The following is a 14,098-nucleotide window of genomic DNA, read 5'->3' as shown; positions in this document are numbered from 1 at the left end:
AGGTCCAGAGAAGTAAACTAACTTTTGTTACGATCATGCAGTGGAATAGTCGTAGAGCTAAGCTATCTTCATGACAGACTCAGGAACATAATCTAACTTTTTAGAAACTACCAGCAGACTTCTGGGAAGAAAAGCATCAGTACACTTCATACTAACATACAGTTTCAGCGTTCGTATAGGCATTTATAGAGTTTATCATCATAGTTATAAAAGGGTGAGGTCTGTTCAACGTCAACATGATGGGAATCAGCTACAGTACATACATAATGGAATAGTTCAATGTAATCATCTCATTTTTTAATACTGTGGTCATCAAAGAATTGCCAGCTCCTTGAAAGGTAATTCTGTCTACAAATTAGGGATTGGAAGATGACCTTCATTCACTGAATTGTGTTACAGATTTTTATGCTATTGAATAAAATAGTTTTTATTGTTACTAGGTATATAAAATTTGCTACAGTTCTTGTAGTGTTCTTAGTGTTATAATTGGAAGCTATTTGACATCCATATTTGACAAATTTCTCAATTTCTGGCACATTTCAGATTCTTCTGATTTTATCACTGTTTACAGATTGCTTAGTCATACTTACTCTAGTTTATATTAATATATAGGATGTGCCAATGCGAGATATTTTTATGAGACTAAAAATTCCATCAGTTTCTTTCTGGCAACTGTAAGATCTGATTTAAGAAGTAATGTTTGCCTTGAATGAATTATCCAAATAATTAAATTTTTCTAATTAAATATTTCTCTCTCTTCTGTGTAGTTTGATAAGGCCCCATCAAAAACATAGAACAGTGGCTCAGTAGTTCGCAAATATAGTAGAGGCTTATTGTACTGTTGATCTCTAGGAACAAGGGCTTTTCTTAATATAATTATAGAAATGGCTCAATGGACACATACTCAGTAAAATTTAATTCACAGCTCAGCCAAATTCATAGCATAATGAAGTATTTAATTTTAAGATTTTTATATTTTCCATAAGTTGTAAACTACTCTTTGGTCATTAAAAGCACCCAGGTATCAAAACTCACCAGAAAAGTTACCTCTGACTGGGTCTTAAAATAACCCTCCTTTAAGAGCAATATCTGTTAGTCTGCGTTTTACCTTCTGAGTGAAAGGGAAAAGAGACAGAGATCAAAAGTCCTACACATGTGACTTAGTATTTGTTTTGATCTCTCATCTCTTCTTTAGTTTTCTCCATCATAGTTGTGTTCTCACCTATTGACCTACAATGTGGTATCCAGAACATTTTCTGGTGTCCTCATCAAATGCAGTCCTTTTTTATGCTAAGTCTGAGCGCTCTCTGTAATCCCTCATATTTGCTAAGAAGATCCAAAACCATTCATACCCTACAATGGAGTATCTGAATTTGGGTGGAGACTGTTTTTATATCAGGCTGTTGAGCTTACAGCACAAAGCTAGAGAAATGAAGGAAACAACCTTTTAAGTCATCCTGCCATACTGAGAGAGCATTGTTAGCATAAAAGATGGAAAATTGGCTTTAATTTTTTCTAGGCAGAGAAGAGTACTCATTATGTATCATCTGAGGTATAGATGAGAGGGAGAATTAACACTGTCTCCACTTTGAGTTGGCTCTGCCTAGATGAAAGGGAGAGAGGCGCTTAGTCCTGGGCTCACCTATTCCAGGGAATGTTTCTCTGTAGTGTTCCCTTTATAACAAGTTTCCATGTGTTCTGTGTTCATATTACAAAAGAGTTGTCATTGAGGTTTTTTCTTTGTTTATTTTTACCCCATTTGTGATTGTTCTTGACATTATACTCTAATTCTGTGATTTGTGATTATCCACCTAAATCCAACACCTTCCTCACAAGAGTCATTAATATGTTTTTATGGGTAAAGAACTTGAAGTCTGAAGACCGAGAACCAAGTCCAGGAGCCTCAAACAGTGGTGCCACTTTGGACTTAACCTCTCTGTGCCATATTTTCTCTGTTTATAAGATGCTGATAATGATAGTTGCTTTATTTTTTTCAGAGAGTTTTGAGTGTAAAATGAGATAAGGATGTGAAAATTATAAGGCTCTACAGAAATTCTAAGAGTGTTTTCGTTCTTTTTTTTTTTTTTTTAACAATTTTGAAGTATTAAAAATACAGATCAGATTCTCCTACACTATATACTCCTTTCAGGAAAATTAGTAGAGTTATTAGAGAGACAAAAATAAATGAAAATGAAGGCAGACAACTGTGAAGCAACCATAGGGCATCATAATACACGTGGACTCCCCTTTACACTCCTGATCTTGCTACTCAGAGTGTGGTCTGTGGATCAGAAGCATGAGCCTCAGCTGAGAGCATGTAGAAATGCAGACTCTCTGCTCTCATCCTAGACCTGTTGATTCAGAATCTGTATATTCACGAGATCTCCAGTTGCTTAGTATGTACATTCAAGTTTGAGAATCACCATATAGCATCCCGTGTAGCACTGGTAGCATTCAAGATGATTCTATACAGTAAGCAAGTAAACTTTTTTAATTTTAATTACTTGGTTTGAAGAATATTAGAAGAAAATATTACCAGCCCATGAAACCTGTTATTTTAGATTTTAGATTTTCCTTAAGGCTAACAGGTAGCTATTTACATATTTCTAACAGGTGAGTTAATTTAACAGAAATTAAGTAAATGATAGAGCAAATGATACTTGGAAATGGCAAAAATTATGAAGGTGGCTTTTATAACTGGTCTTATGGTAACCCTGATTTAGAAGTTCAGTGGGATTCATAGTAGGGTCTTAGTAGCTGTGAATGGCTTCTGGGGTGCTGTTAGCCCTAGCTGAAGGTGCCCACAGAAGGCTTAGCTCTTGTGTTTGTCAGGCACCCCAGATCAGACTAGGGGTGTCACCTTTCACCATCCACGTGAAAATGCAAACTGAGATTACAAGGTCTAGGGCCCTTTATTTTATTTTAGTTCTGGATTACCTGTGCAGGTTTGTTACACAGGTAAACGTGTGCCATGGTGGTTTGCTGCACCTGTCAACCCATCACCTAGGTATTAAGCCCAGCATGCATTAGCTATTTATCTTGATATTCTGCCTTCCCCCACCCCTCCCCAGAAAGGTGCCAATGTCTGTTTTTCCCCTTCCTGTGTCCATGTGTGTTCAGCTCCCCCAATACATGAAAATATGTGATGTTCGGTTTTCTGTTCCTGTGTTAGTTCCTGTGTTAATGGCTTCCAGCTCCATCTGTTGTCCCTGCAAAAGTCATGATCCCATTCCTTTTTATGGCTGCATAGTATTCCTTGATGTATATATACCACATTCTCTTTATCCAGTCTATCATTGATGGGGATTTGGGTTGATTCCATGTTTTTGCTATTGTGAATAGTGCTGCAATGAACATAGACATGCATGTATCTTTATAACAGAATGATTTATATTCCTTTGGGTATATACTCAGTAATGGGATTACTGGGTAAAATGGTATTCCTGGTTCTAGGTCTTGGAGGAATTGCCACACTGTCTTCCACAATGGTTGAACTAATTTACATTCCCACCAACAGTGGGAATGTAAACAAAGTGGGAAATAGGAACAGTGTTCCTATTTTTCCACACCTTTGCCAGCATCTGTTGTTTCTTGACTTTTTAATAATTGCCATTCTGAGTGGTGTGAGATGGTTTCTCATTGTGGTTTAGATTGCATTTCTCTAATGATCATTGATGATGAGCTTTTTTTCATGTTTTTTGGCTGCATGACTGTCTTCTTTTGAGAAGTGTCTGTTCATGTCCTTTTGCCCACTTTTTAATGGGGTTATTTTTTTCTTCTAAATTTGTTTAAATTCCTTGTGGATTCTGGATATTAGACCTTTGTCAGATGCATAGATTGCAAAAAATTTCTCCCATTCTGTAGGCTGTTCACTCTGATAGTTCCTTTTGCTGTGCAGAAGCTCTTTTGTTTAATTAGATCCAAATTGTCAATTTTTGCTTTTGTTGCAATTGCTTTTGACATTTTCATCATGAAATCTTGCCTATGCCCATGTCCTGAATGGTATTGCCTAGATTTTCTTGTAGAGTTTTTATAGTTTTGGGTTTTGCACTTAAGTCTTTAATTCATCTTGAGGTAATTTTTGTATAAGATGTAAAGAAGGGGTCCAGTTTCAATTTTCTGCATATTGCTAGCTAGTTTTCCCAGCACCATTTATTATATAGGGAATCCTTTCCCCATTGTTTGTTTTTGTCAGATTTGTCGAAGATCAGATGGTTGTAGATGTGTGGTATTATTTCTGATTTCTCTATTCTGTTCCATTGGTCTGTGTGTCTGTTTTTGTACCAGTACCATGTTGTTTTGGTTACTGTAGCCTTGTAGTATAGTTTGAAGTCAGGTAGCATGATGCCTCCAGCTTTGTTCTTTTTGCTTAGGATTGTCTTGGCTATATGGGCTCTTTAGGTTCCATATGAAATTTAAAGTTATTTTTTCTAATTCTGTGAAGAATGTCAGTGGTAGTTTAATGACAATAGCATTGAATTTTTAAATTACTTTGGGCATTATAGCCATTTTCATGGTATTGATTCTTCCTATCCATGAGCATGGAATGTTTTTCCATTTGTTTGTGTCCTCTCTGATTTCCCTGATTAGTGGTTTTTAGTTCTCCTTGAAGAGGTCCTTCACTTCCTTTGTTAGCTGTATTTCTTAGGTACTTTATTCTGTTTGTAGCAATTATGAATGGGAGTTTATTCATGATTTAGCTCTCTGCTTGTCTATTGTTGGTGTATAGGAATGGTTGTGATTTTTGCACATTGATTCTGTATCCTGAGACTTAGTTGAAGTTGCTTATCAGCTTAAGAAGCTTTTGTGCTGAGACAATGGGGTTTCCTAGATATAGGACCATGTCATCTGCAAGCAGAGACAGTTTAACTTCCTCTCTTCCTATTTGAATGCCCTTTATTTCTTTCTCTTGCCTGAGAAAGAACTGGCCAGAACTTCCAATACTATGTTGAATAGGAGTGGTGAAAGAGGGCATCCTTGTCTTGTGCTAGTTTTCAAGGGGAATGCTTCCATCTTTTGCCTGTTCAGTATGATATTGGCTGTGAGTTTGCCATAAATGATTCTTAATTATTTTGAGGTATGTTCCATCAATGCCTCTACTTTATTGAGAGTTTTTAACGTGAAGGAATGTTGAGTTTTATTGAAAGTAGCCTCCTTTCTTTGTCCCTTCAACTCAGTGCTCTTTTGGGAAGAGTTCAAGCACAAAAATAGCGTTTATTTTTTAATTTACTACTTAGACTAACTGTAGGGACTAGAAGATTCTGTCTCTTTCCCTGTGTTATCCTGTAGCTAAATGTTTTTCAAATATGTGAACAGTTTATCCAAGAGAGTTTTAATTCCTCATAACTCAGTTTCTCTTGAGACACAATTACGGAGTCAAACTCAATTCCTCATGAGGTCAGACTTTTAAGATTTTTGTCTACATCTTCTTCCCTTTCACTTTTTTCAGTAACTTGTGATATTATTTAAGTAAAACAACTAAATTTCTAAGCATCATAAAATGTGTAGGGGGAAATGGTTTATGAATTGCCATGCAGTGCTTGTGTAGTTGCCTTGTGAGTTTTTTTTTCTGAACCATTCCAGGTTCCTACATGTGCTGCTAAAATAAACACGTGTGCTCTTCTGTTCATCTTCCAATTTTTTTCCTCAGCCCCATTTGCACTCTTTCTTGACATTACTCTCTGATTCTGTGGTCTGTGACTATCCACCTGAACCCATCACCTTAACCAACTTAGAGAGTTCAGTTGCAGAATATTTTCTTGTAAATGAAACTCTAGCTTATTGATCAGTGGTGTTGCTCCTCATGAAAAACCTTTTCAGAGATTTATAAATTGAAGAAGCATGGTAATTTGTAGTCTTGTAAAGAATGATATCCAGAAGATTCTTTAGTTGTCTGCATACAAAGCTAAATAGTTAATTTGATGTTTAAAGTATTACTCAGACTTCATACTGTCATCCTATGGACAGTTGCAACATCTTCGCTATTTTTTCTTGTAATAGATATTTTAAATTAATTTCATACAGTTGCAGAATCCAGCCTACTTCTGAATTTCTTCCATTTAAAATATACATAAAACAAAGTCAAGAGATAAGTAGCAGATTGGGGAAAAATCTTTGCAATATTATGACAGAGGCCTAATTTCCTTAATATCCATAGAGCTCTTCAAATGGCTAAAAAGAATAACCCAATAGAAAAATAGCAAACAATATAAGCATGAAAAGATGTTCACTCTATCATTAAACATAAATCAAAACAAGTTGCAGTTTTCCAGCTATCAGATTAGCTGAAATGAAAATGTTGGAAAAACCTCAGTGTTAAAGAGTAGGAAAAATAGCATGTTGTTGAAATTATGAATTGTTAAACTTTTCTGAAGGGTGATTTGGCAATATTTTTGAAAATCTGAAATGTACATACACTTAGATCAAGAAATTCCACAGATATGAAAAGATATGTATGTAATGATAGTCTTTGCAGCATTATTTATAATAGCCTAAATTGAAAGTGACTTCTGTGTCCCTTAGGAGGGTTTACAGTAGTAACATTGTTTATTGAGCCCATGGAATAACCTGCAGCCACTAAAAAGACGTCCTAGCTTTACAGGAAAAAAAAAAAGTGGGAAAAACAAAATATAAAAGACTGAATAATATCCCGTTTGTATAAAAAAAAAAGAGGATAAAAGGATCCTATAAATACTTGTATGTGAATAAAAGTTCCTTGAAAAGAGGAAACAGATAATTATGGCAAGAGGGGGTAGAGATCAGAGATCCAGAGGATAGAGAGTGACACTGGGAGAGTAAGAGAGAGAGAGAGAGGCCAAGACTTTAATTTAATTATTTAAAAAATAAATAATTTTGAATATGTCAAAACAATTTTGTGTGATAAATGTGATTTAGGTGTGTTGAGAGACAGTGATAAACAATCTGATTCATATCGCTTCTCTTTTCCCGACCCACACAGTCCTCCTGTCCCCACCTTCATTTCCACCCATAATAGTTATGCTTTCATGAATATTAGCTGAGTGTTTTCACTTGCCTTAGGGGACTGCTTTTGAGAGAGAAAACAAGTATCAGTGAAGTGGCCTAAGGGCCGGCAGTGGAGGGAAAAATAAAGACTTTGCCCAGTATTTAAAATGAAAAGCTATCTGCTAAAAATGAGCCATTCTTTGGTAATTTTAATTAACCATTTAAAATAATTCAGATAAAAGCAATGACATTTTCCTAAAGATGAATTTGGTTTGGACTTCCTGTATAATTATTTCAGTTGCCTATTACTCCTGTAAGGAAAACAAGGTTATTAAGTTTTTCTGAAGCTCTTTTTCTTTTAGCCCCTAGGACATTCTCATTTCTATGTCTAGTTTGGGGGCAGACGCTTTGGATTATTGATGGAGTTCTTTTTAGAAATGGACTTTTACCTTCTTTAAATAGCCCTGGACATGCCTATGTCTCATCACTACCCAGGAAGTACATTTTGACACCTGGATTGAGTTATGAAATATATCTTTTACTCCTCACTTTTTCCAGTTGCTGAGCATTTTAAATTTGCCCAATAGCATTTTACTTAGTTTATTTTAATACTTCAGAAAGTTATTTAAAGGTTTGTTGACTCAGTTTTTAAATCAAACAACTGTTCTACATGTTATTTTAATATTTAACATGAAATTCAGTTTTTACATATTTTTCAGCTGTCCCCTCTGCCACCCTGAGGACTTCTTGTATCATAAATTTGTCCTTCATTTTGCCTTAGAGATCCTTTCCTCAGTACTGCATTTGGGTGTCTGAGAGATATATCCAGAAATATGCTATGTCCAGTGTTAGGCTTCTACCAGCTTTCATGCACGGTTAAGTAGGATGTTTTTTCAAGTTTATTTCTGTTTGTTTGTTTTTTTTTTGCAGCCACCAAAGTTCTCCCTTTGCATTTTTTTTCCTAATCTAAACTTTCTGGGAGTGACCATGCTTGTTTCTTTCAGATGGAGACTATTTTACCTTTACAAGACATGAACCCATTGGAGTGTGCGGACAGATCATCCCAGTGAGTGTATTTCCTCGCACCTCGTATTTATTTTCATTTGACCCAGTTCTCTTAAAGACACATAAAACATGGTCCTCAGCGATGTGTGTTTTCCATTACTGGAGGAAAAAAAACTGAGCTCATGTTGTTGACATATCTTTAACAGCCTCCCTGCAAATGCTTATTTGAACAGGTTAATAGGGTTTCAGCTCTGTTACCAGGAGTTGAATTCTCAAGTCATGGAATTCTCATGATTAAAATAAGCAAAGCACAGTGTATTAATAACCTGCCCTTGGTTATTATGTCCCTTCTGCTTATGGAAAATTAATGCTTTGTTATAGTTGTTTATTTTTTAGAACTGTGACTCACCATCCTTCCAGGCATATTATTTTATATGATCTTTTAATACCATTCTTTCCCACTGTTTCTTTTCTCAAGAATCTAGATAGAAGATGCTACAGAAGACCCAGCACTACAGTTAACGTCACAGTCATAATTGAAACCATGCCGAGCTGTTATGTGTCTTGTAAAGAGAAATAGATGTAGTGCTTAGTGTTTGGATTGGAACATTAAACATTGTCCCTTTGTTACTCTCTGTCTCTCATACACACCCTTGGTACAATACAAAACATGACCGTAGCTTTTAACAGTACTAGCTAATAGTTCTGGCAGGGATTTCAAGGGGATGCTCAAAGTAAACTCTTATAGTATAGACAAGAAGTTTTCTTTTTTCAAAGTACAGATAACTTTTTTCAAAGTACAGATAACTCAAGATAATCTTTGGCATTGGGAACCAAAGATGTGGGGAAGATATAATATTTGTTTGAATAATTGATGAATCCCAGGTTACTGTGAAATTTATTAGAGAATGCCAAGGGAAAATGAGAGGTTTGATTTAAGTTCTCTTGCTCTTAAAGGCCCTGGGGAAATCCTACTTGGACCAGCTCTGGGATGAGGTCTGTCACCTTCCTCGTAGGATTCAAACTTACTTTTCTTGCCCTTGCCCAGACTCTCAACGCTGCAGCTTCACTGACAGGACAAGAGCTGCTTGTCAGCCAGCTCTGGCTCAATTACTGCACTTTAAGATTTATACACTGTAGATGGAATTAAAACATTACGGTGGACTCCCAAGTTTATAAACAACTAAGGGGAAAAGAAATTGGGTGTTTGGTGAAGGCAAGACACTTGTATATTTTTGCAAGCTTGCCAGAGCCAGTGAGAAGCCTTGAAGGATGGCAGCTGAGATGCTTCAGGCAGAAACACATTGTGGTCAAGGGCTGAAGCCAGGGGATGAGGATTTCTGTTTTCTTTCTTAATGAAATTATCAATGACACCTGATAGTACTGAGGCTCATGCCTGAGCTTATGACAATACAAGCTTAATATCTTTTTAAAATCAGTTTAAACCATTTTAGACCCCAACCTCATCTACTCATGTAAATGTTACTGTAGTCTCCAATAGCTTCTTTTACAGTGGAAAAGAGACAAATGAAAATTTTTGCATACTCATCAGTATATGCAGTTTATTTTTTGTAGTCATATATGTTTGTGACAATGCATGTATCTAAAGAAAAAGTACTACCTTGAAATACACATTGACTTAACTACAACTCAGTTAGAATTTTCTAGTTTTTCCATGTTGAAGAGCTTTCATACCAGTGTGAAAATTGTGATGTAAAAATCTCAGATGCAAGAAAAGTTTTCATACACGAGAACTTATTGGAACCAAAGCCTAATTAAAAAAAACATAAAAACAAAACAAAACAAAGAAGTAACAAAACTCCCTTTTCACAGTGGGATTTCTTTTGGTGGGTAGTTGGAGTATAGTAATTCGTTGGTCAGAGAGAAAAGGAGAGATTTCCAAGGTCAGTGCTATTCTATTCTTAATGAAGTAATTGAAAATCCAAACATCTGTACTTTGTAGTGGACAAGATTTATGTCGAGGACTAGTTTGAGAAATATGAGAAGTCACAGCTTGAAAACAAAGTAGTGGAAGAATATTTTTCCATCTATCAACTTTGAGTTTTTTCCTTTCAGTGGAACTTCCCCCTGCTGATGTTTGCCTGGAAAATAGCTCCAGCTTTGTGCTGTGGCAATACAGTAGTTATTAAGCCAGCAGAGCAAACACCACTCAGTGCACTCTACATGGGAGCCCTCATCAAGGAGGTAAGAGAAACGGACTTCGGGAGTGCTTCTGACTCCCCTTACAGCTGGAGCCTACTAGAGCATATCTCATTTAACATGATGCATCAGCTTTCATCAGCCACGTTTCCTCCTGTTCTGTTTTCTTAGGCTGGCTTTCCTCCCGGGGTCATCAATATTTTGCCAGGATATGGGCCAACGGCTGGGGCAGCAATAGCTTCTCACATTGGCATAGACAAGATTGCATTCACAGGGTCTACTGAGGTAGGTATCTTGAAAAACCAGGGCTTGAGGAACAGTCTTGCAAATGAGTTGAGGGGTTACAAAAACAATAAAACTCGTACCCATAGGCTAGACACCAAAAGGGCAGTGAGTACCCAAGCCCACAAAGGATAACATTGGTGTCATAGAACACTGGTGGATGTGAAAGCAAAGGCACATAGGGACCATTTGACCCCACAGATATCTGAGCATTTTTGCGATACCATCTGTGTAAGAACTATCCCAGAATGTGGGGTTCTAGACACTTTGTTGAATAGCGGCAGAAGCAAGTTAAGAAGCTGGAAATCTAAACTAGTCTCTGGTAAGGATAAGAATGGAGACACAAGCTTTCCCTTCTCATTGTTTGGACAGGTCCTGTAGGTGCAATTGGCAACTCACTATACCCCATGAACCTTAAGAGATGATATAGAGCAGGGCTCAGCACATTTTTTTTCTGTAGATAGTAAATGTAAATTTTGGAGGCAACGTGGTCTCTGTTGCAACTACTCAGCCATGCCATAGTATCACCAAACAGTCATAGATAATATTGAGCGTGGCTATGTGCCAATTAAAGTTTATTTATGGACATGGAAATTGGAATTTTTACATAATTTTTGTGGATTACAAATGCTAATCTTTTTATTGTTTCTAGACATTTAAACATGCAAAAACTGTTTTTAGCTTGTAGGCCATACCAAAACAGCAGGGTATATTTGACCCATGGGCCATAGTTTACAGATCCCTGTTACAGAGTCACAAGTCAGCTTAAGAAGATTTATAAATGTTACTCAAATATCTCTGATCCAGGTAACAGATGATAGGAAAGTCTGATTGATTGTTTCAAGTAGAACCTCACAGATGATATCATCATTGAACAAAGGATGTCTGCAGGTCTAGAACAGTGCTATCTAATAGAATGAGAGCAACATTTGTCATTTAAAATAAGCTAGTAGCCACATTAAAAAATACGTGAAATTAATGTTAATAACTTTAATCCAGTATTTTCAAAATATTACAACATATAATCACTATAAGTTATTAATACAATATTTTGCATTCTTTTTCATATGCATTCTTTGAAATATGGTATGTGTTTTACATTGACAGCACATCTCTTCAGACTAGCCACATTTCACGTTCTCCATTGCCATGAGTGCTACCGTATTGGACAGCACAGATCTAGAAACATTTTATCAGTTGATACAGAGTTAATTATACTTGGTTAAACTGACTCACAGTAGTAAATTTAATAAAAGATTTATTAATAAACTTGAATATTAATTCAGTTAGATTACTGAGTTTTGTGTTTGTCAAGTTAACCTTGTTTGTTTCCAAATATTTTATTCTAGTTGTATTTGTTATTGTAATTTTGCAGTTTAATGAAATATTTAAGCCAAAATGTATGAAAGGGAATTATTAATTATTCTAAAGTTTAATGCTTTGAAAATATTTGCTAAAGGCTAGATGCTAAGAAAAACTAAAGATGCAATCAATTTAAGACAACTGTAAAAGACTGGGGAAAAATATAAACCTAGATAGAATGGGCACCTGGAATTGCTTTGCAAATGTTCTTAAGTCCTTACTTCACTTTAAAGAAATTGAAACCAGAAATCATAAATAATAATTTAGGGGTGTGATTTAATCAGAAGAGACAGGTGGACCCATGATTAAGTAAAGTTCTTGGTTCTATATCAAAAGACTGGAGAAATGAAATATTTAAAGTATCTTTTTCTGCTTTAACCTTTTTCTGTTGATCAACCAATGGTCCTGATTGAGTCAGTCAAGAGGCTTCTATTGTGTAATTTTTTTTTTTTTTTGAGATGGAGTTTCACTCTTTTGCCTAGGCTGGATTGAAGTGGCACAATCTTGGCTCACAGCAACCTCCGCCCCCCAGGTTCAAGCGATTCTCCTGCCTCAGCCTCCCAAGTAGCTGGGATTATAGGCACCCACCACCATGCCCGGCTAATTTTCGTATTTTTAGTAAAGATGGGGGTTTTGCCATGTTGGCCAAGCTGGTCTCGAACTCCTGTCCTCAGGTAATTCACCTGCCTTGGCCTCCCAAAGTGCTAGGATTACAGGTATGAGCCACGGTGTCCGGCCTATTGTGTAACTTTTTAAATTAAAAATGACAGCATAATATGTCAAACAAGAGATAACACCTTGTCATGTTAGTACCTACATCTCCGGCATTTATTTTTAACAGCTGCATAGAATACTCTTGCATCAGTATATCATCATTTAATCCTATATTAATATACACTTGAGGGTGGTTTTTCCACTAATTTTTCCTATTAAACAGACTACTGAAATAAAAACCTTTGGAGACCCAAGAAAAATTTTACTTGTAAATCTGTAACTGTATACACACACGTATATGTGTACATATTAGATGCTCAGTTGGATATGGTTCTAGAAGTGGAATTGCAAAATAAAAACATATTTACAACTTGCTTACCAAGAAGGCCTTAGAGTAATGGTTTCATTTATAAGAGGTTAGGTATGTTAATCTTTTGTTTGTTGTAGAATTTGAAAATATGTTTGTTCTTTGCTTTTTAATTTTTTTAAAACAGTTGTTTGCCATGTGCAGATATTAAATTCTCATGTAGTCTTCTCCTTTAGTCTTTCTCTGACAGCTTCTGGATTTCCTGTCATTTTTGAACAAACCCCTTTAAGATTATACAAACGGCCCTTAATATTTTCTTTCAGTACTTTTATGGTTTTGTTGTTTAAATCTTTAATCTGGTTGGAATTTATTTTCATGTATAATGAAAGGTGAGGGTTGTTTGTTTATAAATGAATGTTTAGTTACTTCAAAACAATTTATTAAACAGTCTACCCCTTTGCAACTCATCTGAATATAACATTACATGATACATTTCCATATATACAGGTTGGAGCAAAAGTAATTTGATTAATGGCAAAAACTGCAATGACTTTTGCACCAAACTATATAGGAAATTTCTGTTTTAGAGCTCATAATTTTTTCTGTTCTTTCACTAGTATCAGACTGCCTTAATTACTAGGTTTTATAAGATATATAATATAGGCAACATACCCTCTTATTCAGTTTTTCAAAGCCCATTTACTCTTTTAGAAGAAATTTCAAACCGATTTTCTAAGTTCCCTTATGTTACTCTAAAAAACTTTGATTGGAATTTTGATTGGCATAACATTACATATCCATATTAAAATGAGGAAAAATGCTATCTTTACCATATTGACTCCTCATCTAGGAATATGATATAATATGATAAAAATCTCTTCAATTATTTGTTGTAATGTTCATCACTGATGTCATCATATAGGTGTTAGGAATTTCTTGATAAATTAACTTCTAGCATTTAATGTTTTCTTCCAAGATATTTCAGTCTAAAAACGAGTAACATTTTTGAGATGGAGTCTTGCCCTGTCACCCAGGCTGGAGCGCAATGGCGTGATCTCGGCTCCCTGAAACCTCTGCCTCCCAGGTTCAAGTGATTCGTAGCTGGGACTACAGGCACGCACCACCATGCCTGGCTAATTTTTTTATCTTAAGTAGAGATGGGGTTTCACCATGTTGGCTAGGCTGGTCTTGAACTCCTGACCTCATGATCCACCAGCCTCAGCCTCCCAAAATGCTGGGATTACAGGTGTGAGCCACTGCGCCCGGCAAATAAGTCACAATACTGGCAAATAAGTCACAATATCA

At 36.0% G+C, this 14,098-nt stretch overlaps 1 protein-coding gene across 2 annotated transcripts in view; it reads left to right on the top strand.

Moving 5' to 3' along the window:
• Nucleotides 1-14,098, top strand: part of ALDH1A2 (aldehyde dehydrogenase 1 family member A2) — a 112,639-nt gene that overhangs the window by 63,236 nt on the left and 35,305 nt on the right. For both annotated transcript variants that reach the window (XM_001172159.6, XM_009429223.5), the window contains exons 5-7: nt 7,968-8,029; nt 10,045-10,173; nt 10,300-10,413. In XM_001172159.6, coding sequence (XP_001172159.1) covers nt 7,968-8,029; nt 10,045-10,173; nt 10,300-10,413 — 305 coding nt within the window. The remainder of the gene's footprint in view (nt 1-7,967; nt 8,030-10,044; nt 10,174-10,299; nt 10,414-14,098) is intronic.

This window comes from Pan troglodytes, chromosome 16 (assembly GCF_028858775.2).
Source record: "Pan troglodytes isolate AG18354 chromosome 16, NHGRI_mPanTro3-v2.0_pri, whole genome shotgun sequence".
In the NCBI taxonomy this organism is placed as follows: Eukaryota; Metazoa; Chordata; class Mammalia; order Primates; family Hominidae; genus Pan; species Pan troglodytes.
Note: the sequence above shows the minus strand (reverse complement) of the source record. Positions and strands in the feature narration are given on the sequence as shown.